The 26,619-nt window shown below is 41.1% G+C and overlaps 1 protein-coding gene across 15 annotated transcripts in view; it reads right to left on the bottom strand.

The window, feature by feature from the left end:
* The window catches only part of LOC139753686 (uncharacterized), a 661,673-nt gene that overhangs the window by 59,167 nt on the left and 575,887 nt on the right, over nt 1-26,619 (bottom strand). For 14 of the 15 annotated variants that reach the window (XM_071670482.1, XM_071670373.1, XM_071670454.1 and 11 more), the window contains 4 exons: nt 9,760-9,871; nt 4,170-4,339; nt 2,949-3,866; nt 2,494-2,676 (listed from right to left, as the gene is read on the bottom strand). In XM_071670482.1, coding sequence (XP_071526583.1) covers nt 2,494-2,676; nt 2,949-3,866; nt 4,170-4,339; nt 9,760-9,871 — 1,383 coding nt within the window. The remainder of the gene's footprint in view (nt 1-2,493; nt 2,677-2,948; nt 3,867-4,169; nt 4,340-9,759; nt 9,872-26,619) is intronic. The other variant, XM_071670438.1, reaches the window with a different exon arrangement.

Below are 26,619 nucleotides of genomic sequence, written 5' to 3'. Positions count from 1 at the left end.
GGTAAGAGAGATGTGTGGAAATAAAAAGAGCGTGGTTGAGAGAGCAGAGGAGGGTGTTTTGAAGTGGTTTGGGCACATGGAGAGGATGAGTGAGGAAAGATTGACCAAGAGGATATATGTGTCGGAGGTGGAGGGAACAAGGAGAAGAGGGAGACCAAATTGGAGGTGGAAAGATGGAGTGAAAAAGATTTTGTGTGATCGGGGCCTGAACATGCAGGAGGGTGAAAGGAGGGCAAGGAATAGAGTGAATTGGAGCGATGTGGTATACCGGGGTTGACGTGCTGTCAGTGGATTGAAGCAAGGCATGTGAAGCGTCTGGGGTAAACCATGGAAAGCTGTGTAGATATGTATATTTGCGTGTGTGGACGTATGTATATACATGTGTATGGGGGGGGGGGGGGGTTGGGCCATTTCTTTCGTCTGTTTCCTTGCGCTACCTCGCAAACGCGGGAGACAGCGACAAAGTATAATAAAAAAAATAATAATATATATATATATATATATATATATATATATATATTTTTTTTTTTTTTTTCTGTTAAATGACCACTTTGAGAAAACTGAAGAATGGAATTTGTATCCTGATCATTTAACTGTTAAGCTTCATCTAATCTACAGAAGCTTCCAATGGGAATTCCACCTAATAAGAAGTTAACTGTGGCCCTCTCAGGTTTCTGAGGGGCTACATCCTGGCTAGCTTCATGTCTGGCTAAGACTTGCCTCTATACCATGACTGCAAGATTGCAAGTCCTCAGGCACATGTACTTATGCCTAGCTGGCTTAAAAACAAAAGCTTAAATGGCAAAAGTTTTGCAATTCTAATGATTTTCACTGTGCACTGACTGTACTATTTAATCAGCTCAGGAGATGATATTATCACATTATTATCATTATGAGATTACTCTCATATAACCTCAGGATCCCTTTTACAGGGGTCCTGCAGCTTCAAGGCTGCACCTCACACAGGAGCTGGGATATGATGGACTCTTCTGGAATGTGAAGATCCTCAATGAGACTACTCCTTTTTGGCCACTGATGAGCAAACAAACAAACAAAAGGCAACCTCTCTCTTGTGGTATAACTAACTAAGGTGAAGTCTCTAAATACCAAGGAGTTTATAAATGCTGGTGTCACATTATTCTATGAATTTAATCCAGGACTGTCCTGGTAGACTGCAAAACTGGGGAATATGAATGTTTCTTTGAGTGTGCATATGCTCTATTCACTAGTATGAAAAGAGAAAAAAAATGAAGGGAAAGGTGAAAAGAATTTGATCTGCAATCAGTTATATGTGTATAAAGAATTTTAAATTGACAGAAAAGTACAATGACTATCATGTGGTATGTGACTGCAAGACTAGAGGGATAAGAAACGGAGATATTGTAGAAAGATGGGGAAAAGCTAGTGAATGCAAAAGGTAAGTTTCAGCTAGGTTGAGAAGGAATGGTCCTGACAAATACCTGTTTTGAACATTTTGCCTGGCTGAGAATGGAATGGTCCCAATGAGTACCTATTATGAACACTTCAAACACAGGCTAATTCATACTATGCTTGAAAGAGAAATGGGCCTGACAAATGCCTATTTTGAATATAAGCTGACTCATAGATATATATGGAGCTAAGATGGTCATGGAATAAGCAAACGGTACTAACTAATAGATTACAAAGCAGCAGTAAGGAAGTACTGGACGCAAATGTAATAAATTGAAATACTGTCGAATTAGGATCATCATATGGTAACAAATAAAGGTAAGGATCTGTCGGTGACAACTATTTTCCTGTAAACAATATTATCCTAATTAATCACAGTATTACTTAAGTTATCACTATATTCTAGTTGAATATTTTCTAAGGAACAGATCAGTTCATCTTGATGATAATAATACTGGGGTTTCTTTTTAATGTGATGTGAATGAACATTATTCAGTGGCGAAAGCTTCATATACTATGAAACTAAAATATGCAATGATCAATCATTACAAGAACTAGTGAATTAATCATCTATAATTTCCAAAAGTGAACATAATTCTGTACAAAATAATCTGGAACTCACATATATTCATCATGAGTGCATAACATGACCTCTGAATAGAAAAATTCTAAGCTACTTCAACTCACAACTGGAAACTAAAAGAATTTTGAATATCATAGTAAACAGTGAGGACTTCTGCACTTCAATACTCCTACTTAATCATACCTCGGACTATACACCATGGGAAAATTAAGCAGTGCAGATACAAAACTAACACACATAAACACACAAACAAAGAACATTACCAGTGCACAAGCAATGATAGCAGCAGTTTCCATGACTTGCCCTTCACCATTTCAAAGACTCTAGTTATTAATGGCACTGTAGCAGTTATATCTTAAAACTGTATAAATTATTTTTCTACCACTTTCCATTCCAATTATCATCAAACTTCATCAAAATAAAAGATAAAGTAAACCCCACCCCAAGACAATCTACAATTTGGGAGAGATGGTGTTTACCTAACACTATTGGAGCGAGCGAGTCTAGGGGAGGGTGAGGAGGACATTTCCCGCTGGTGCATCATGAGGCGGGCTTGTGTGAGACTGGTGGCCCGAGCGTGCTGGATTTGTGCAGCTATACTCGAAGCACTTGAGCTTATACTCTCCATGCTCTCTGCTTCTGTCAGACTGCCACCCAGTGGTCTGTTTTATTTTAAAGAAGCCAAGGTATGAAGCTGTATCATCAAGGGCTGTCTAAAATCTTTTGATTCTTCATGACATACATATACACAACTAATTCATTTAAGGTGAAGAGTCTGTGCAGCTCCATATTCAAAAACTACAAGACAAAATATAAAACATTACAATACTCCCAAGCATTTTTTCAACACAGAACATAAAAAAGCTGATGCTTCTGGTGAAGGACAAAAATAAGTGCATAAAAATAAATGATGACTAAGGATAAACGGATTTACCTTGTTGGAGCAGATGCTACTGAACCAGCATAGTTACTTCTGGACACCCAAGAGTATGGACTGCTATATGGGCTCCCACTGTACTGTAATTCTGCATAATTGGAGTATGGGGAATCACTTAATGAGCCATCTGTAGGTTTGATGCGAGGGCTCCTCTCTCTGTAGTAAGGAGAGGGATACTGTCCATAATCACTCACATGTACTTTACTGTAAGGAGATTGCATAATTCTCTCTCGAACACTCTGTGATAATTGGGCAGCTACAGGACCATTTAATGAATATGATTTTAGTTGGTATTTCCGACCAAGAGAGCCCGATGAGTATTCACCATCACTATGTACACCACTGGACATGTAATGTAAGTCACTAGTAGTCTGTGTTCCACCTGAGACCTTTAGCTTTGTTCTGGGTCTTTCTAGGCTATGACTAGAACCATCATGGTGAGAGGAGCTGCCTCCTGCACCATCTACCTCTTTGATTACTTTGCTACCTTTCGTGCTGCCAGTGCTGGATACACTGCCAGTGCTTGTAGTTCTCTTTCCATTATAGCCAAAGTTACTTGGTGCTGTCTTTGGGTTTTGAAGCTTTTTTGAATCTCCATTGAGCTGAGGGGCTGTAGCTGCCATACTTTTGTCTCGACTACTCCTCTCTCCCTCTCTTCTCTTGTCTCCACTTGTTCCCTTCTTTTCAATTTTTCTAGATCCAGATGAAGATGTACCAGAGACACCTGAACTACCATTTAGCCCAGGACTACTAGGAACCCCAGTTTGTGGAGATCCTACATTGGATTTTTTGTGATCCATCTTACGGGAACTTCCACTAGAAGGGTCTACACCTCTTTGCAGTTCTCTAGCTGAACGCTCAAGGCTGCCCTTCCCATTCTCAACATATTTTTTCCACTGTGTGTTTGATATTTGTCTGAAGAAAATTGGCAAGTGTTAGTACATTCACAACCTTATGAAATTATGAATAATCAAAATACTAAGAGCAAAACTGTTATGATTAGTACTGCAAATGCATCAAATATACAGCAGCAAAAAAGCATCATCAAAGTTCTAATTTAAAAAATCACACTATAATCTGAAAATCATATTCAATCTTAACACTAACTTATCTAAGTCTGAGGAAATGCACTTCAGAACTTGTTACTGTTAACCAAATAATTCAAATAATAAATCTATTATAGTCTGGTTATTAAGCATATTACAATGAGGTACTCACTTAAAGGCACTATTGTCTGTCTGTTGAGAACTCTCTGTCTTCTTGACATGAGCTCGGCTGGATACTACTTTGTACATACCCGAGGGATCTACCCCCATGGCCACTTTACGTGAAGAAGACCCGCTAAGTCCCACTGGTAGCTTAAGGCCAACTTCTTTCATACTACGACCCTGTAACGTAAAATTCTCTACTCAGTATTGCTAAGTGTATGATCACAGGATTTTTTAGAGGAGGAATTCTAAATTACTTTCATACTGCAAATCTTTTCAGTATGAAGGCTACAGAAGCATAAACTTTGGCAGAATTGTTTCTGAAGTCCAGTCATATGACATCATCAAATAATGAGAGCAAAGAACATCACACTTTCAATGTATCCAAACCAACAATACTTCTGATTGCAATTCATAAATAACTATGAGAAGAACTTCTCAAAGATAAGTGACTAATATCTAATTTGAAGGAAACAGCTACCACATATCTAAGAAGCCTTCTCAAGTTTAATGAGGGTGATGAATGGGGTCCCTAAGAGTTCAGTGCTGGAGCTATTACTATTTCTGATCTACTTTCATTAATGATTTGCTTAACATATTTCCACAACTGATCCACAACAGAATCAAGCAGTCTCCCATTCTCATCCACCCATATGAATTTAGATCCAATCATTCCACTACCACACCACAAAGACCTCACACATGTTCTATATAGTTTCAATCTACCACAACCCACATCCACACAGTATTAAGTGTCAATACATATCAACAGAGATTTTGGCATTGTCCCCCTACACATCACACTAAATTTACTTAACATCAGTCAAAACAACAATGACAAAAAGAGCTTAGTCAACTTCATAGATGACTGCCAAGCCAAAGTCTTATACAAAGGCTTCACCTTGAGCTCTAAAATGGAGTTCCCAAGGAGCAGTTCTTTTCCATCCCTCTTTAATTTTTTCCTACATGACTTCCCACTGCCATCTGGAGACTGCTGAAGCTCCTCTCATATGAGGAAGACTTTAAAATCACATCACAGCACCTTGACACCATGGCCCCCTCAGAACAAAATGTCTACAGCTCCACAGAAGTCTTCAGTCACCCTTTTGATCCTAAACAAACAAGAATCTAACCTGCATCCACCTGCCACGGTGAATGGCCAATCACTCTAACTCAACAAATTGCCAATTATTCTGGGCATCAAATACATTACAGACATGATACTTTCTCCCCATGCCAATCTTTGGAACCCTCCCCAAAGAAAAGCTAAACCTTTACTAGCATTTGCATTCTGCAGGGTACGTCATTTCTGGTTCATCTCACTGGCTATAATTTGTGAGGAGCTGCCGTTCCGCTCCTTTATCTTAGTCATGATAAACTGCTGATGACAGTTTTGATTGACTGGCTGGTATATATCCTCCTGTGAATCCCCTCCCCCTGGTATAAGTTACAGTTGTAACAGCATGAAGGCAATTCACGAGTGATATCCAATTAAAATATAAAAAAAATACTTGATCTGAGTCTCCCGCATTAGCAAAGTAGGGCTAGGAACATACAAAGAAATTAATAAAATATAAAATGTCAAATATTTGCATTTGTTACTGGAAATCATAAGGAAAATGGGGGGGGGGGTTACGATGTCACCTAATAATTCTTTTGAATTAGCACATAGAAACATTGTTTCATCACACTCAAGACAGGAGACGTGTATGGACACACAAGACAAACTTTTTTCAGCAAAGAAGCTGTGGACACTAGGAAAAAGTTAAGCCTGAAGTAATTATGACTACCGATGGAATATACATACATACATACATACATATATATATATATATATATATATATATATATATATATATATATATATAACAAAAAAGGGAATAAGAGGCAGGGCCCCACAAGTGTAAAGCCTTCACCATGTTCATAAACAACTAATATAATACACACACACACACACGCGATTCATATCAAAGGAGCCTTCTCAAAATGCACTCAGGTTACCAATGAGGTGCAACAAGGCTTGGTACAGGGAAAGTTGCCCTTTGTAATCACAGTTTGGACTCATATCTACATATATATTTGAAGATGCTGCAATGATCATGACAAGTGAAGATGCAAAAATCATGACAAGTGAAGAATGAATAGAATGCATCAGCTTACATAGTGACTAAGACACATTCGTATCCATCAGCTCAGAGACTGACACATTCATAAATTGATCTGATACATGACATGAAATTAATCACCAGTAAATGTAAAGTGAGCATGGAACCCGATCAAAAATGCCTCCCTATGATCAAGGACACAAGTTACTAGGACTAGTTTAAGCGGGGGACATCGTACCTAACCTGTCACTTGACTACTGGCAAACATCAAAATTGGTGATTAGCAAGCTATCCACAATGAACACAAGACCCACAATGGAGTATGCTTCTCAACTCTGGCCACCGCCGTTACAAAATGCACAAAGAATTGATAAAAAAAAACGTCCAGGGGAGAACAACATAGTATCAGATTTAAAAAGGCTGAGTTATTGTGGAAGGTTACAGGCCATAAATTTGCCTGCCATGAAAAAAAGACGTGAAAACAACTTAAATATTCTCAACCAATACTTGCAGCGAACAGCTTTTTAAGAGATACAAATACAGAGTAACTAGAGAAGATAACACAGAAAAGAAAAAATTGTACGAAAATATTTATCAAAGTAGCACTCCAGAGTTGTGGACGAAGAGAAATTATCTAGTTGGGTTTGTTGATAAAATGGGTAACTGGCTAAGAGAGAGAGAGAGAGAGAGAGAGAGAGAGAGAGAGAGAGAGAGAGAGAGAGAATGTCATCAAAACAGTTGAGTCAGTGGAGTCAATGAAGGAAAACGCCGCACAATAAACAATTATGAGAACAAGCGAAATGCATTGAAATAGAGACAAAATAAATATGATAGTCTCAAGAAGAGAATGCACTGGGCATGATGAACTCAAGCCAACATTACTGCATTAGCATCAGAAAACAAAAAATAATAGTCCGTTATCAAATATCATTCTCTAAGGCAGTACATATAAGATAATCAAGAGATATACATAAAAAAAACTCAAGGACAAACATAAGAGAATCGAACACAAATAAACATTAGAATATTAGGAAATAAGAAAATCCACTGAATTCTAAGGTAACTGCATCTGCGAACTGAGGAACAAACAGATAAGATGAATACACTGGCATCAACATATCGGTGGACGACTCCGTCCAAATCGCGCGCCAAGACAAAGGCAATCTGACCTATCACAATGGTCTGATACTCTCCCTGGATTTGAGTTTTAATCTTGAAATACTAACCCTTGTGAGTAATTCACTTCACTACATGAAAAATCTTGTAATACTTATGGAGACGTCCAGATGAGACTAAAATATTTTCGTATAGGGTCCATGAAATATCAGAGAAGCTAACGTCCATTTACAGGAGAGATTTTAAATGAGTCACTAATGTAATCTTCATAATTACATTTACTGTGGAACAACTAAAGAACAACAGTGGCGGTTCCAGAAACTTCCAGCAGGGACGGGGGTGTGGGGGGCCTGTGAGGGAAGGATGGAGGGGGTGACATGCAACCGAAGGACACTTGAAAAATATTCCAATGCGTCAGGACAGCTGACAAAAAGAAATTAAGAAATACTTCCTATGCCTGATTTCAACGCTGCAGTTGACTTTTATAACCAGCATACAGTCTAATCTTATAATATCTGAGGGAGGAGGGAATTTGAGAGGATTAAAAGAAATCTTTATGAATTAGATCTCATGCCTGGGGGGAGAGGGTTCAGAGCAGGTGAATGAAAAATAAGAATAAAAATTGCTTCCCCAGCGAAGCCCTGGGTGGCGGGTCGAGCCCGTGAATATGACAAGCGACAAACGCAGCTCATGAGGAATGGAAGCCAGGCCAAGGCCACTGCCACCATCTCCCTCTACTTGTCTTCTTTAAGCTTATCTGCGCACTAAAGTAATTTTCAAAACTATTTCATGCGATACTTGGGAAATATATCATGAAACAGTGTAAACCTGCAAAACCTGACGGAAAAACAACTTACAGACCACGTGCGCATCAAAAACGTGACGACGTATCGGCTGACGAAGACAAATGCGGCGCGGGGCTCAGACCTCTGATGACGTAAGAAGCTCGATTGTCCCAGCACTATATTAACAATGACCTGGTCTCTGTTAACACTACCTTCTGACCTCGACTAATGTACAGGGCTGAAAGCGGATGGGGAAGTGGCGAGGGGGGGGGGGTGAATTAGTGAATTAAGGATGCAGTGTTATAACTGTCACAATAATCCAGCCTCTAAAACATGAACCATCTAATCTTCGTGGACTGAACTGACACTAAATCCCTCACCTTGGTGATCAGTATCACTAAATCCCTTAACTATGTGATTCATATCACACGAAATTTCTGGACATTCGAGACTATGCACCAAAATCAACACTCAACCAAAATTTCGTACGTTATCTAGTGACTGTTTCGCCCCGTCGGGGGAGGTGCATTCCCGGACCCCAAAACAAATCCTGCCGGAGAAGTCAGATAAATCGATGGCCGGCATTTAACACCAGCAGAATGCCACTGTCCACTTTAATCTTGGCGTCCATGATCGCCACATACACGCCCCAACCAACACCTGAGGGTAAAAATGCAGTAGGAGCAGGCACACCAGGAACTGTTCCTGCACCTGTACATAAAGCACTACTCCCTTGCGCCATCCGGCAGACAAATCTAACATATTTTGATAAATGAAACTGGGAGAGAGAGAGAGAGAGAGAGAGAGAGAGAGAGAGAGAGAGAGAGAGAGAGAGAGAGAGAGAGAGAGAGAGAGAGAGAGCAACTACCTGCGACTACCTGAAACGAGATTTCAGAGGCATGCTGAAGGAACTACCTACCTACGAGAACCTACGAAAAGATTTGGCCAAAAGGCAGGGTTAGCGCGTACCACAGGAAAAACGAGTAATGAAGAATGAGTTGTTTGAATATGGTGGTGTTAAATGGTATGTGGGAGATGAAGATACTGTACGTTTGGAGGCTGAATGCCAGTAAGTTATATGTGGGTGAGGCAGAAAGAAAAAGAAAGCAACCTGAGTGAAAGGAGTGAAACATGACAGCCATATTACTACTGTTGTCGCTAATCCTTCCTCTACCAACTACTACTTACCAGAGATAGATAATTACCTACCTACGAGAAGTGAAAGAGATTTTATGAGAGAGAGAGAGAGAGAGAGAGAGAGAGAGAGAGAGAGAGAGAGAGAGAGAGAGAGAGAGAGAGAGAGAGAGAGAAAGAGAGAGAAAATTACCTACCTTTGGGTGCATATACTGAGACCCTTTTTCATGACGCAAGAGAGAGAGAAAGAGCGAGGGTGACAAAAAGGGAAAAAGAGACTTTCATGCGTGAGCGCCCAGCCAGAAGCCCAGCGAAGTGGCCCCGGTGGCCGGTAGGTCAGAACAAGGGTGGGTGGGGTGGGAAGCGCAGGGTAGGGTAGGGTAGGGCAGGGTTGAGGGAGTGGCGGGGATGGGTTGGGGCCGGCTGGCCGGCGCCGCACCCCAGAAGCTTAGCGACTGACCTTGGCGTAGGCGGGGTGGTCGGAGGACAGGGAGGACGAGAGCACGTCCTCCGCCGACATCTCGTTCAGGGTGTCGCTCACCCCGGAACTAAGGCTGCTACTGTCGTCGAAGCTGTTGAGGGGAAGACCATAGTATAGTAATTTTGACTTAGAAAACAATTAGATATATGTTCTATTGGGTGAGGTAATAGAAATTTGGCTAATCAACCTAACTAAGTACTTAGACAGGGTTAATATTAAGTTAATCTATCTGAGGAGAGTGGGTTAACATAATTTTGAGGGGCAACTATGTTGATCTAACTCTCTGGGATGGACAAAGTTAATCTAACTCTTAGGTGAGGGGTTAATCCCTCTGAGAAGAGAAGGTTAATATAACTTCTTTGGGGAGAGGTTAATCTAACTTTGGGGAGAGAGGCAAGGGTAATACGACTCTAGGGAGACACAGGGACGATCTAACTCTGGGGAGAGACGAGTGTAATTTAAAACTGAGGTGAGGCAGAATACTAATGACCCATTTCTTAAAGGGCGGTAACTTTAGCTATTTGCGTCCAGGGTTAAACAATAACATTCAATACAAACGATAAAAATGTTATCAATGAATTCTTTTATCAGGTAATGGAAATACATAATACACATTTTTCCTGCAAAAGGAAACATAAGATTAAATTGCAAATTCAACATGAGATATTTAAGAAATATCAGAAACTATGCATATCGAGCATAATTTGGAACGAACTATAGCAGTGTGATGGCAAACGTCAGGTATAATAATTGACAATAAGGTTGCTCTGTGTGAAAACATATGTAGCCTCTTCTCTGTATAATGGTACAAACGATCCTTTGGTATGATGGATGACCTGACCTCTGATCTCACCTATAATGTTATCATTACACAAGGGTCTTATCACAGCAGTCAAGGGTAATTACGTTCTCAAAAGGTTAAAGGGTGTTCATTTAAACTTTCAGAAAGCTTAGTAAAAGGCGAAGGCAGTACGAATTCGGGCAAGTAACGAGAAAATCCACTGAACACGGTCCAACACTCATTAGGTAAAAGGCCCTAGCCTTTATGGAACGATAAAGAGAAAAACATACCATTATATGTAGCTTGCTTCATGGAGGTCTCCGTACTGAAAAAATATCTTTCACGGCATATATACATACAACTTGCATACAAATTTATCTTAAAACTCACCCAGTGGATCTACAGTACTTTAGAAATGACAGCATTACTGAAAGTATCTTCAGATAACAAAAAGAGATGAAAACCACTATACATGAAAACTTTCCTGTTGACGTTTTTGCCGAGCATCCTCGAACACGAACTCCTACTAAAGCTACGATCCGTATCCTTGATAAGGATAATGTTCGTTTCACCCAAAACATCCAACTACAAAACAACCTTTTTTTTTTTATCTAAAGACCTTCACATGGTAACTTGGTGCCATATACTGATGTACATATTCCATGACTTCCAATCACAAGACCTGAAGACAACATATGAAAAAGACTAAGAATTTAGGCCATAAAGGTGTCGACGTCATACTGTGGCCTCATGACGACTCCCTATGCTGCATCTCGCTATTCATTTATTCATGACACCGCTCCATAGTACACACACACCCTCCTGGCTGGCTCAATATGCACCTCCCCGCGGGCCACTCTAGCACAGCTGACCCAGCTAACTGCCCGCCGGTGATCTATACTGGTTGCCACAGCGACCCAACACTGGCCTAGACAGCGACCCAAAACTGGCCTAGACAGCGAACCAACACTGGGCTATGCAGCAACTTAACACTTCTCTACACAGCGACTCAACACTGCCCTACAAAGCGACCCAAAAACTGCCCTTCACAGCGACCCTAGAGGTTCTGCACAGCTATCTAACACTGCCTCACACACCAACCTAAAACTGCCTAGCACACCATCACTGCAACACTGTCCTACAGAGACCCAAAACTGGCCTACACACACACACACACACACACACACACATATATATATATATATATATATATATATATATATATATATATATATATATATATATATATATATATGCTAAAAGTACATAAGCAGCGAGCGTATATAAGATGCAGGTAAAACCCCAAGGGAAACGGCAAATACGTAGTGTCCAGTGCTTTAGTATAATTCAGCTTCACTGCGGTTTTACTTGCAACATAATATATATATATATATATATATATATATATATATATATATATATATATATATATATATATAACACATTGTACACCACCAGATGGTCCCATGCTGTCAATTTACCAAAAGCAAGGACGATGAATTCATGCGGTGTATAAACCGCTATTCCTGGCCCTGGCCCGGAGGTCTGCTGTTGGCGTGGAAGAGTGCTTATAATACAGACAGACAGACAGATATTTTCTTCTTCCTTTCTTTCGAGGAGTGAGAGAGTGAAAAGTAAGAGGAGGAAGCAGACGTCTTTTCATACGGCGGAAGGCCAATGTGATTCAGTGGGATCTACGTGGAACACCGAGTTAGGCTTAAAGATTATTCAGCGAGGCGTCGTCTTGCCTCGCCCTCAAGCGGGCACAACAAACTGAAACTCGGCTTCACCATGCCGTAGACTAGGGTTAGGCTACAGATCACAGACTATGTTCTTAAGCTACCGTTGTGTAAACTGTAGTTATGCTACACCATAACCGTAGGCCTGTTAAGTTGTATTGTGCACAACACTATAGTTTAGTCCACGTAGCATTCTCATTATCTAACCTCGATTTTGAGTTTTTTTTTTCTACTTTCAGTGTTCGGTGTGGAATGAAACCACTCTACACTGCTCCTGATGTGATCATTAAAGTTGTCAGCCCACTTTCTATATATATATATATATATATATATATATATATATATATATATATATATATATATTCTTTTTTTTTATTTATTCATACTATTCGCCATTTCCCGCGTTAACAAGGTAGCGTTGAGAACAGAGGACTGGACCTTTGAGGGAATATCCTCACCTGGCCCCCTTCTTTGTTCCTTCTTTTGGAAAATTAAAAAAAACTGAGAGGGGAGGATTTCCAGCCCCCCGCTCCTTTCCCTTTTAGTCGCCTTCTACGACTTCTACGCAGGGAATACGTGGGAAGTATTCTTTCTCCCCTATTCCCAGGGAAATATATATATATATATATATATATATATATATATATATATATATATATTTATTAAGAAAGGGGGTGACTGTATTGTTGACTGGTTGGTAAGGTTATTTAATGTATGTATGACTCATGGTGAGGTGCCTGAGGATTGGCGGAATGCGTGCATAGTGCCATTGTACAAAGGCAAAGGGGATAAGAGTGAGTGCTCAAATTACAGAGGTATAAGTTTGTTGAGTATTCCTGGTAAATTATATGGGAGGGTATTGATTGAGAGGGTGAAGGCATGTACAGAGCATCAGATTGGGGAAGAGCAGTGCGGTTTCAGAAGTGGTAGAGGATGTGTGGATCAGGTGTTTGCTTTGAAGAATGTATGTGAGAAATACTTAGAAAAGCAAATGGATTTGTATGTAGCATTTATGGATCTGGAGAAGGCATATGATAGAGTTGATAGAGATGCTCTGTGGAAGGTATTAAGAATATATGGTGTGGGAGGCAAGTTGTTAGAAGCAGTGAAAAGTTTTTATCGAGGATGTAAGGCATGTGTACGTGTAGGAAGAGAGGAAAGTGATTGGTTCTCAGTGAATGTAGGTTTGCGGCAGGGGTGTGTGATGTCTCCATGGTTGTTTAATTTGTTTATGGATGGGGTTGTAAAGGAGGTAAATGCAAGAGTCCTGGAAAGAGGGGCAAGTATGAAGTCTGTTGGGGATGAGAGAGCTTGGGAAGTGAGTCAATTGTTGTTCGCTGATGATACAGCGCTGGTGGCTGATTCATGTGAGAAACTGCAGAAGCTGGTGACTGAGTTTGGTAAAGTGTGTGGAAGAATTTAATGTATGTATGACTCATGGTGAGGTGCCTGAGGATTGGCGGAATGCGTGCATAGTGCCATTGTACAAAGGCAAAGGGGATAAGAGTGAGTGCTCAAATTACAGAGGTATAAGTTTGTTGAGTATTCCTGGTAAATTATATGGGAGGGTATTGATTGAGAGGGTGAAGGCATGTACAGAGCATCAGATTGGGGAAGAGCAGTGCGGTTTCAGAAGTGGTAGAGGATGTGTGGATCAGGTGTTTGCTTTGAAGAATGTATGTGAGAAATACTTAGAAAAGCAAATGGATTTGTATGTAGCATTTATGGATCTGGAGAAGGCATATGATAGAGTTGATAGAGATGCTCTGTGGAAGGTATTAAGAATATATGGTGTGGGAGGCAAGTTGTTAGAAGCAGTGAAAAGTTTTTATCGAGGATGTAAGGCATGTGTACGTGTAGGAAGAGAGGAAAGTGATTGGTTCTCAGTGAATGTAGGTTTGCGGCAGGGGTGTGTGATGTCTCCATGGTTGTTTAATTTGTTTATGGATGGGGTTGTAAAGGAGGTAAATGCAAGAGTCCTGGAAAGAGGGGCAAGTATGAAGTCTGTTGGGGATGAGAGAGCTTGGGAAGTGAGTCAATTGTTGTTCGCTGATGATACAGCGCTGGTGGCTGATTCATGTGAGAAACTGCAGAAGCTGGTGACTGAGTTTGGTAAAGTGTGTGGAAGAAGAAAGTTGAGAGTAAATGTGAATAAGAGCAAGGTTATTAGGTACAGTAGGGGTGAGGGTCAAGTCAATTGGGAGGTGAGTTTGAATGGAGAAAAACTGGAGGAAGTGAAGTGTTTTAGATATCTGGGAGTGGATCTGTCAGCGGATGGAACCATGGAAGCGGAAGTGGATCATAGGGTGGGGGAGGGGGCGAAAATTTTGGGAGCCTTGAAAAATGTGTGGAAGTCGAGAACATTATCTCGGAAAGCAAAAATGGGTATGTTTGAGGGAATAGTGGTTCCAACAATGCTGTATGGTTGCGAGGCGTGGGCTATGGATAGAGATGTGCGCAGGAGGATGGATGTGCTGGAAATGAGATGTTTGAGGACAATGTGTGGTGTGAGGTGGTTTGATCGAGTAAGTAACGTAAGGGTAAGAGAGATGTGTGGAAATAAAAAGAGCGTGGTTGAGAGAGCAGAAGAGGGTGTTTTGAAATGGTTTGGGCACATGGAGAGAATGAGTGAGGAGAGATTGACCAAGAGGATATATGTGTCGGAGGTGGAGGGAACGAGGAGAAGAGGGAGACCAAATTGGAGGTGGAAAGATGGAGTGAAAAAGATTTTGTGTGATCGGGGCCTGAACATGCAGGAGGGTGAAAGGAGGGCAAGGAATAGAGTGAATTGGAGTCATGTGGTATACAGGGGTTGACGTGCTGTCAGTGGAGTGAAGCAAGGCATGTGAAGCGTCTGGGGTAAACCATGGAAAGCTGTGTAGGTATGTATATTTGTGTGTGTGGACGTGTGTATGTACATGTGTATGGGGGGGGGGGGTTGGGCCATTTCTTTCGTCTGTTTCCTTGCGCTACCTCGCAAACGCGGGAGACAGCGACAAAGTATAAAAAAAAAAAAAAAAAAAAAAAATATATATATATATATATATATATATATTTTTTTTTTTTTAGCTGTCACCCGCGTTTGCGAGGTAGCGCAAGGAAACAGACGAAAGAAATGGCCCAACCCAACCCCATACAAACACACACACATATATATATATATATATATATATATATATATATATATATATATATATATATATATATATATATGGGTGTGGAGCACCAACAAAGTGGTGTAAAAACACCCGAGGTCTATTGTCTGTATGACACCCTTTTATTCAGAGGAAAATATCTTCCCACCAAGCCTTCCCAGGATATACCATGAGGAAATTATGTCGTCTCCCGTCTGCACTCTGTCCTTCCGATTGATTTTACTTCTGACTGACAAAAGCGGCTTTTCAGTGCTTACAGTACATTTCCTAACGAAATAATTTCACCCAAATTAAAAGGTTACAGCACACAACAATATTCTATTCAAGGGCATATATGTTCTGGAGCGTTATCAGCAGTCCTTTGGAAAATCCAACCTGGCATCTCGTCTGGAGAGGCAAAGGTTGCTCCGTCACATTCGCTGATGCTTTGGCCATTCGAAAATCTTAAATTCTGTACTCTGTATGTCTTCGTCTCTTCATTTTCTCCCCCATAATGAAGTTGTTGAAGCTGATGTCCCTAAACGGAAGGTTAATGTAAATTTACTGGCTTACTTGTTAAACAATGAATGATGTCTGACACACTGTACTCGGGTGAGACTATGGTGAGTTGTGGCTTATGTTTATAACTGTCAGGTATTAGGATGAGGACGACAAATGGTTTAAGCACAGTTGCCTGTGAAGCAGAGGATTTCTCAATGGAGATAACCAAAAATTGCATGCTTTTCCAATACTGTGAACTTCTTGTTTGGAAGTTTAGGTTGCCTTCGGCAATCCCCACTAGCATCCTATTTTTTTTTTTCGTTTGTTTTGACTTCAGCAATTTACTTTGTGACATGTTAATACTCTAATATTGCCCTTCTCTTTTTGTAATGGTGGAAATGTCATACATGTTTCAAAGGTTCTGCCTTGTTACGTGACGGGGCGCGGTGGCGTTTGGGATTAGGTGGGAGGTTATTACCACGGTATTGGATGGCCACAAGAGAGAAAAAAATCGAACGCGTGCTCAGAATACTCACCTTTTTCACTTCCACGATTTCTTTGTTCAAAGACTGTAAGAATGTCTACCATTCTCATTTTATTGGGTCCTTAAAGTTTACTTACATTTATCCCTACCTTCACAGCTCTTAGCAGGATATACTGTCAAGACTTGTGACGTTTTACTTTGAAAAAAAGATATTTTCTTTATAATGTGTGCCAGATGCTACAAGGAATCAAATCTAAAATTTTCCAAAAGATGGTTATTTCTTTTCTGATAATGATCTTTCGATTTACTGTCGTAAGTGCTCCAATCAGATGACAGAAAGTGCAGTTTCTATATATAGTGGATGTGAAAAAGCGTTACCGAGCCCGACAATTCGCGTTTCCATCGGTCGCTAAAGAGGTCTCAATAACGGTGACACCAAACGGACTGCAACCCTCCAAACCCTAACTGCCATTCTACACTGCTGCTGATGTGATCATTAAATGGGTAATTTATTAGAATATCAACTAAACTCATTTGTTGAAAGCCACTGCACTCCAACCAGGTTACGCTTTACAAGCATATCGACCTTTAACGCAGTATACAAACTGCTCTTCCTTAAACCCAATTAAAAATCGAACCTCAACTCCGTTTTTATGCCTCTCACAGCAAGGCTCTCCTGATCATAACTTACAAGAGGTATTAATTAAATCTTAATTGGATAGTTTACCAGGAGCTGTTATATTCGCCCCAGGCAATACAGCTATTTTACTCGAAAATATAAATGAGGTGCATGATACGGAAATCACAGAATGAAACGACCCCAACAATTACTCAAAATATAGATTACATGATTAAATATTTCTCTAAAATCCCATACTCCTATGGTCATTTAGAGATTTGCTCATATTCGATACACTCCTTAATGAATTAGATACTACTTGTTCTATCAGATATTTCTTGGAGGATTTATAAATCGTTTCAAAACTTTTCATGGAGAATAATTTTTTTCTTTCACAGCTCGACTTAATTAAGGGTTCATGGTCTTGTTTTTCACTTAATACACTGGCCCTGAATGCACACATAAGCAGCAGTTCCGGCTTAACGGATTTCCTCGTGAGGGCAGACCATATGTTGGGAGTTATTTCTTTCTTTCCTGAAAACGGAGGCCTTCCACAGGAAAAAACAAGTTCATTTCAATAGCCTTGACAAACTCAGGAAATATCTTTTTTCTTCTTTTTTTTACTACCGCGCTGACTGTAATTATTTTCCTGCCTGAGTTATCTTTCCAGCACAAATTGGTGGAAAATCTGAGGGAGCTGAAAATCTTTAGGGTGGGTGGGGGGGCTACAGGGCCCTCCTTCCCTCCCCCCCCCTCTCCACAAGCCTTATTGGCAGATCCATTATTGCAAGTGCAAGACTATTAGCGTGGGTAAGCCAGGGTGAGGAGAGGGCGCGAGAAAACTTAGAGGGGAAAGAGGGAAGAAACAGGAGACAGGGGGGAAAAAGAAAGAAGCAGTATCCAAAAAGAGCTTCGCCTAAGGGAGCTTGATACGCCCGCCGTGGGGTGATGGAGTCGAGGCTAGAGATAGAGCAAGGGTGAGTGATAGGAGCGAGGGTGGTGATGAAGGTCGTTGTGGTGCGTGGGTGGTGATGGAATGAGGGTGGGTTCGGAGCGTGTGGGTGGTGATGAGAGGGGGAACGTGCTGGTTAATGGGAACTAGAGCACGGAAACTAATTATCTACAGACGACGACAACAATGCCATACTTTTGAAAAAAAAAATAACTGCAGTCAGTTTGTGGCTGTGCACAAAGCGGACAGATGGAAACATACAAGATGAGGATTGGTAAACTGGAGGGGGGAGAGAGAGAGAGAGAGAGAGAGAGAGAGAGAGAGAGAGAGAGAGAGAGAGAGAGAGAGAGAGAGAGAGAGAGAGAGAGAGAGAGAGAGAGAGAGAGAGAGAGAGAGAGAGAGAGAGAGAGAGAGAGAGAGAGAGAATGATAATAAAGAAGAGAGAACGACGATACGACAGTGTGGGGGAAGGTCAGAAAGCAGGCACGGCAGAGACACGAGAGGGATAATAGGAAGGTCTCTAGGAGACGGCCGTGCCCTGGAAGGCTGGCGAGCTAATAACACGACGCACAACGGTACGTCGGGCTCGCCCCACGCCCACTAGCACCCCAACTATGGTGGCCCACGCCTTCACCTCCTCCAGTGCACCATCAACGGTTATGGGGTTTTGTGATGATGATGAAAAAACTTAAGAAGATAACCACGAAAGTGGTGGCCTAAGGAAAGGACCTGTACTTGTCATGTGTTCAGCATAAATCAGTGGCAAACAGATAGGAAGCCATAAGTACCAAAGTCTAGTGTTACAAGATAATTACCCGCAAAGATAAGAGTTCCAACGAAAGATATTCACAATCGCAATAGCCAATTTACCCACATGATTACGTAATATAATCAACCAAAACACCTAAGTTCAAAGACATTCTATAATGTGTGCAAATCAAGTTTCCTTGTGAATACACAATCATGGCGACAATTTATGTGCAGGGAACAATGCGCTTGAATTATCCTAATCTACGAACAAGCGCATTCATTCTCTTGGGTTGAAATATAAATATATCATTCCAAAGCTTTTTTTTTTCTTCTTCACTAATACTATTCACAGCATTTTGCCGTAACCACTAACGGATCCGAGGTTATCTTAAAAACAACCATAATAAAGATGCGTCAATAAAGCAAAACTATCAGCCAGCCATTTTCACCTCCAACCTTCCACAATATTTATCACAACATACATATTCACTTTATAACCTCCGTATGAGACGGTTATAGGGTTACTATCGACGAATCCTTTTTCAGCGCCAATTCTCCAATCTAATCTGAAATACTCGATCTTCACACGAAGATCTCGAATAGTTCACCGTGTCCTTGACATTTATCCATCAGGCCACACGCCTACAAGACACATTTGCAAGTTACCGACAACCTCCCAACCAGGTTTTACCGATGCAACTTATATAACTTCGACGCTAGAGTTCTGATTAGGCAATCTGCTACAGTTGACTCAGTGACCTTGACATCTGACCGGTTCAGTATGTTAAAAAAGCCAGAGAGTTTATCTTCCTATGGTTACCTTCTGTCCAAGCTTAGCTGGTCTGAAGAGCTTGAGCTGCGACATGATTAAAAACAGTCGTCTTTGACCTTGACCTTTAGGCCTACACCAAAAGATCGGGTCAGATTAGTGCACCAAGCATCTTTAAGAAAGGATCCACAAATGAAATGACACGCCAAAGAGTGATTAAAAGGCGCAATATAATTTTGTACACCCAAAAATGGTCAGTCAACCATGTCCCATAATTGAGGTCGTTAACAATCAAAATCACGCAAACCGTAAATTGCAAATAATCCTTAAATCCACAGTAAAACTGATAACCGACAGTAATTAAACGAATAACTAACAGTTCAAAACCCCCAGAATTGTGCCATTTTGTTGAAGATATTCTTAAACAGAATATACGTCTTTCTCATCGACATAAAAGAATACACAGTTAATAATTAGTATCTGGCAAAAATAACTACGGCTCTCTATTGGTATAATAAGCAATTGTCTAATGCTCGTAAGTAATGAACTTTACAAAAAATTGGCTGGTCTAATTAAGTTTTCTTTAATGACAGTCGAACAGGGGCAATAACAAGCTAATTACGAAAATTATTTAATTATCATCTCAATTCCACTTGGACATATATAAGTTATTATGTGCTGCGTTCTAACTTCACCCTGAACGCTGGTTGCTCTACGTAACTTTTTTTCTACTAAAGAATCTAACCTACGTGTCTGATCCCGTTCCACTCACCTCACTACTATTACTTACCCCATACGCTCTTCTCAGTTCCATCTACCTTGTAGTTCCACTAAGCTCTTACCACCTCAGTTGTTCCATCCAACACTCCCCAACCAGGCTGTTATACTCAACCTTCCCCACTCAGGCTGTTTCAACCGTCCCTCCACACCAGAGAACATTCACTTCACTATGGTTTCAGACGATTCTCCCAACCCCGACTGTTCCACTCGACTCTCCCCACTGCGTCTGTTCCATCCGAATCCCAAAGTTCTATATAACTCCCCCCACTCTAGCTGTTCAATCTATCTCTCCCCACACTACCTGTTCCACCTTAGTCCCACCAAACCAGCTGTTCCTCCCAAACTCCACCACCTCGGCTGTTCTAACCCAAACCCCAAAACAGTTGTTCCACCTAAGCCCTAGTAACCCAGCTGCTCCACCAACGCCCTACTGCTCCTACTGTTTCACATAAGCCCTAGTACCGCACCGATTCCAAGCCCCACCACTCCAACTGTTACTACCAATGCAACCGGTGACTCATGTTCCACCGAAACCCCATCACTTCGGCTGTTCCACTCGTGCCCCATCACCCACAGCTTCTCCAACCAAGCGTCACCACCCCAGCTGTTCAGCCATGAGCCTAGCCGAGAGCGAGGTACACTCATCCACGCACGTCTAGACCCCCTGGAGCCCTCCTGATCGGCGCCTAATCCCCTCCCCGTGGCGCCATCCGTGGCCGTTATCAACATTCACGATACGCTCCTCTACTTTACAACGTTGCATTTACTAAATAAATAAATAAATAAATAAATAAATAAATAAATATATATATATATATATATATATATATATATATATATATATATATATATATATATATATATATATAATTCACAAAGTACTAGTGCAGTTTGTTCGCATTAAACCTTGAGAGAAAATGCCTTATTGGCATTTCTAACAAACACTTTTAGATCCTCTGTGCTGGTTACTGGTTTCTCAAGGTAACTTGATGCTTGAAAGGAGAAAAATAACATACAATAAACCCTTGAACCTTGGCAAAGGGATAAATAGAAACATCGCAATGCCCAAGACAGTGCGCGAGTTTGGGAGCGTGCCTCGTTTATCGCCTCATCACCAACACAACAATCAGAAGTAGCCTATATATGGCGGGAATTCAAGCAGGCAATGTAATAGACATAACTTTTTGACGTACTTTGGTACAAGATTGATCGGTTTTAAAACTAATAATGTCACTCTTATGTTAGCAGCAGCAGTATGTAGGTCAAGGGATATGAGCTAAAATTTATTCTAATATATTCCTCCGTTCGAAACTGATCCGTCAGGCAAAATATTTGATTTTAACATGTTACTTACATTGGGATTTCAAGTATGTCTTACTTAGATATTTGCCATGTAAACTGAGAGTAACTAGGCAAGGCTAACATCTCCACTTAACCTTCACAAAGGCATCCATGAGGCATTATCTCTGCTGGCATCAACATAAACAAATCAGTAAATACTTTCAGCGTTTGAAAGACCCGATTAATTCATCTCATTTAGTTCTGCTTTCTCCTCTTTAACATTATCACTAAATGTTCAGCTCCAGATTTCCCATACGTTCCACACGGCTCTTCCATCTCTACGGGTTTTCATGTTTTCTTTTTCTGCATGTTATCAATGAATACATCTATTATCTTCAAGTCACGACCTACTACACACCGGTGGTTGTCCATCGTACGGACCTTCTCTGACTTTCTATATATGCAGAAGACCTGGTAGGTCGGCCTTTCTTAATGCTAAATGGAAGCATGAAAGCTTGTTTCATTTCTTTTCGACAACGGAGGATCAGACGGTCGCAACTGTTCCAGTTCTCAGTGTAAATGAAGCTACACATTCTCCTTAATGATGTGGGAGTATTATCCCTCTACAACACGTGTCGCAAATATTGCGCTTTTCAATCAACAGGAGGCGTGAGTTTTTTAATGGGTCTTGTTCACCTTTTTGTAAACGATTTCGTGTTATGAACAATGATAAATGGCATCCTATTGTCCTAAGGTGTGTGTGTGTGTGTGTGTGTAAATAATATATTTATTAGGACGCCTGTTTTTTCAGTTAACTTTAACAGCTTGTACTTTAACGTGCTGCGGAAGGAATTTTTATCAACGTATTGTGCAAATTCACTGGCCCATTACAGCAATGATTATAATTTCAATGACAACTGTAACATGAAATAAATTTCTTTCAATAAATAAAACTTTCTATTGTTCAACGCCTGATTACATGCAAAGGAATATAAATCATTGCACACAATGTCATGTATGACCTCGTATGACCAAATACAGATAAAAATGACGACGTCTTAAAGAGAACAAATATCCGTAATTTAGTCAACACATTTGTGCTGACATCTATTCAGAACGTGGTTTATAACTCTGAAATGCAGATGACAACTTAGTTTAATGGATATAATAACATGCCGGTCAATGAATTGTCTAAATAACTGAAGGAAAGTACTACATAAGTACTACATACACACTATATGTGAGACTACAACACTACAGAGCGTGAAGGAGCTTACTCGGCATCGTAGGAATATGAGTAGCGATGACGGAAGTATGTCTCGTCGTAGGACATGTTCTCCTGTGTTTCTTGGTGGACGCCAACGGTGAAGACGGAGTGACACTGGTGCCAAACACTATTACATCACATTATTATAATCTTCCTTCCTTCTCCTTCAGGACCCTCAGGGACGGGAGTGCACAACACTGCTGCACTTCAAGACCCTTAACAGCACTGCCTTTTTCATCACTTACGCAGGTTCGTCTACTTATATAGATACAACTTAAATAATTTCTTGACAAGCCGATCATCAACTGGGATTCTTTTCTTCTCAGTGCAGCTACAATATTACCACTGGTTCAGTTATGGAGGTCAGCATGTGTTCCGCTCAAATTTATGGCAAATACAATTTTCCGGGAGAAAGTCGTAGTCCAGTTACTAAATTCCAGCAATGGCTCCCCTCACTGCGCGGAGGAGATGACCACCGGTCTTCATGTCCAAAGGGTGAATTGCCACATCACTAGCAACTTCGTCCGTCCTTTGTTCAGTTCCGGAGGGCGAGATTGCGGCCCCCTTGGACTTAAAGAATGTGGCGGAGAAGGTCGTGAATCACCGCCAAGGACGGGGGTATGGCGCTCTTATTGATTATGTAATAAATGTAGTTTCCACACAGCCTCGCCCATCAACAATGATAATGACCGACTCTTGACAACGTTCGCGCAGAATCACGTGGATGCGAACGAGGCTGCGGATTACTGACGTATATCTGCTGAAGCCTCCGATTCATTTGTTTCTAGATTTTCATACTTTTGCATCAAGCTATCTATAACTATCCAAGTAACTCTTCAGATAACAATATCTCAAGAGTCTCGAATCAATCTCCAAGTAATGGGACGAACCAGTGAAAATCCAGGACGCTTGACAGAAGTGTTTCCATTGGTCACATTCACGAGCCTTCTGTATATCACAACGAATCACAGTGAAGAAGATAGGAAGGCCTGGCGTGACCCGCGCCTCAGCAGGAGATGGCGAGGGTGGTGTTCATGTGCGCGCACTAGGGACAGCCCAGCCCATGGGAAGAGAAGTCATGTTACACGCTCCTCACAATTAACCAGTGACAAATCCTGTAAAACACGACAGTGAATAAAACGGAATCATCATACACAATGACTCCTATATCAGCAGGAACTAGGAGTATACCTCGGTCGCCAAACAAACGCTCCCTACCAGCCAAGTTCGTTCTCTGTCACCCCGACGCTTCGCACTGGCAGCCCGCCATAACGGTCGTTCCTCAGCCAAACAACTGACCAAGCCCGGAGAAAGAACTTCCCGCTCATGCAATTTTTCTCTCTTCTTTTCTTGTATTTTTTTTTACAAGTTAAAGGGCTACGGATCCTCCTCCAAACACGATGCCCAGGACACAATATCAACTCATTGGGAAACGAAAAGCAATTCAACAAAAGCAACGAATATGGTTTCCGGTTGCATCCGGGAGCGTAGAAATCTTGTTTCCTCTCCTATCAAAGTGTTAAGAAATTTATACTTTCCTCCATGTACTAGTATCATTTTACTCTACGATAAAAGTTCCCCTCTTTCATATCATACACTGGAAAAATGCCTTCTTATTATTCTGGTCAGCCAAAAATGCTATAAATAACTACAAACATAGCAAAAATCAGCCCTAGCAAATCTTTCTCCCCCCCAAAAAAAAGTTAAAAACAGGTCTCCAAAAAGCTGGGAATATTTTTAAACATCAATGGTGTATCATGGTCACGCGAGAGCAAGGGTGTGTGGCATGCGAAATAAGCGACTTCGTGAGAGTCTAGTGTCAGGAAGTAGTTAACGATAATACAAGTCTATCATGCGATAACATTCGACACACGAAATTATGCACCGAGATCTTATTTCCTTTCCTTCTAGCTCATGAACTATAAGACGTAATGAAGAACCATGAAGAACCTCGCCATTGTCACAATACTTAAAGACAAGGGCTAGGATGAAGGAAGACCCAAGACTCTCCGTAGGATGAAGAGCCAAACACCGTGACTGGATGATCCCAGTAACCCTGGGCTTAAATGAGAAACCCCAACTGCTTTGCTAGGATGATGACTCAAAGTGCTGTGCTAGGATGATGACCCCGAGTCCTGAGCTAGGGTAAAGGTCCATAGCACTATGCTAGGATTAAGACTCCGAGTTCTCAGCTGGGATCAAGACCCCGAGTTTTTATGCCTGGATGAAGACTCCGCATCTTAAACCTAGTTGGATAAAGATTCCTAACCCTCAAGACTTAATAAAACGAAGACCCCAAACCTCGTGCTAGGACGAAAATCCCGAGTTGCAAGCTAGGATGAATTCTAAGGTGTTAAGATATTGTTCCTGTTAAGAAAAATGACCGAATGAGGTGACCGAACATACATAAGTTAACACTGACAAAGCCAGGATAGAACCCCCAGGAAAATGTAACCGGGATATCGTTAATCTATCCATCCATCTCTGTAATCTTTCGCCGATATGACTTTCCTGTTTCCTCGGTGCGCAAGGTACCATAACTAACATTCGCCATTAATGATAATTGAGGATACATTAGTGATACACCTGCGTTACCTTAATTACTCTAATATATACGTGAAACTCGACGAACACTAATCACTAAAGTTTGCATGCGACTTGACAAAGAAATTCACTGGATATGAGGCACACATAAGAGATGGGGCCTCACGAGTAGAAAGCTCTATTCCCGGACCATGCAAACAGGTAATTAATCACACACACACACACACACACACACACACACACACAGATAAATACCCTCAAAATCAGAAAACTGAGGCAAATCCGGTGCAGAAAAAAAGTTCATTATCTATTGGTTCCAGGTTTTACAATATCTTACAGTCCCACCGTACAATACTGCCTTACGAGACAATGTATTGGTTTCCGTATCATCAAAGTTTTCGCTTCTGATATTCGTTCAGAATGAAAGAAAGATGAGAAGATACGAAGACGTATTGTTAAAATTCTTCATTCACGATGAAAAGTCTCAAGCCCAGATGGTCTTCCACGGGAGACCGACTGTATCTTTTAGCTAAAGAATTCGACACACGAGGAATTATTTCGGTTTTTCGCAATTATCAGTCAATAGATATATGTACATGTTCACGCGATATCAATACAGTTTTTCTTTCCAAATATCTGCATCAGGTAATGAAAGTGTGTTCATGTGCTGTGTGAAGAACATCCACTTTCGGCTAGTTCACTTCGTGTGGTACAACAGTGACGAAGACTTCTTGGTTCGCTAAAGATTCTCTCTCGCTCTTCCAAACTGAATCCAGCCGTCATACGTCTCCCCACATGAACGATTAATAACACAAACAGCATTTCAAAAGTGGCAGATGAACGCCCTTGAGCACGACGGTACAATCCTTGAGCACGACGGTACAATCCTTGAGCACGACGGTACAATCTTTTAGCAAGATGGTACAATAATCGTTGATCACGATGGTACAACCCTTGGCTTTTTGATGGCCTGGCCCTTCAAGGTAAGATTTACGGGCCAAGCCATTATACTCACGGGTCGTACCGTCGTACTCATAACGTCGTCCCACTGTGCTCAAGAGGTTTCTCTCAAAAGTACCTACTTCCATTCTCTCCCAGACAACCCATCTCCATTCCTTTCTTTCTGCTACATCAGCTACTTCTGACCCAGGTCAACTGACATGCGCACACACAATGTTTCCATTAAATGGGTAAAAGCCCCCTGGAGGAGCAAAGCTCTCCTCCGGCAACAAGTGGCT

Source organism: Panulirus ornatus, chromosome 2 (assembly GCF_036320965.1).
Source record: "Panulirus ornatus isolate Po-2019 chromosome 2, ASM3632096v1, whole genome shotgun sequence".
NCBI lineage: Eukaryota > Metazoa > Arthropoda > Malacostraca > Decapoda > Palinuridae > Panulirus > Panulirus ornatus.
The sequence above is the reverse complement of the archived record's forward strand: the minus strand, read 5'-3'. Positions and strand labels throughout refer to the sequence as shown.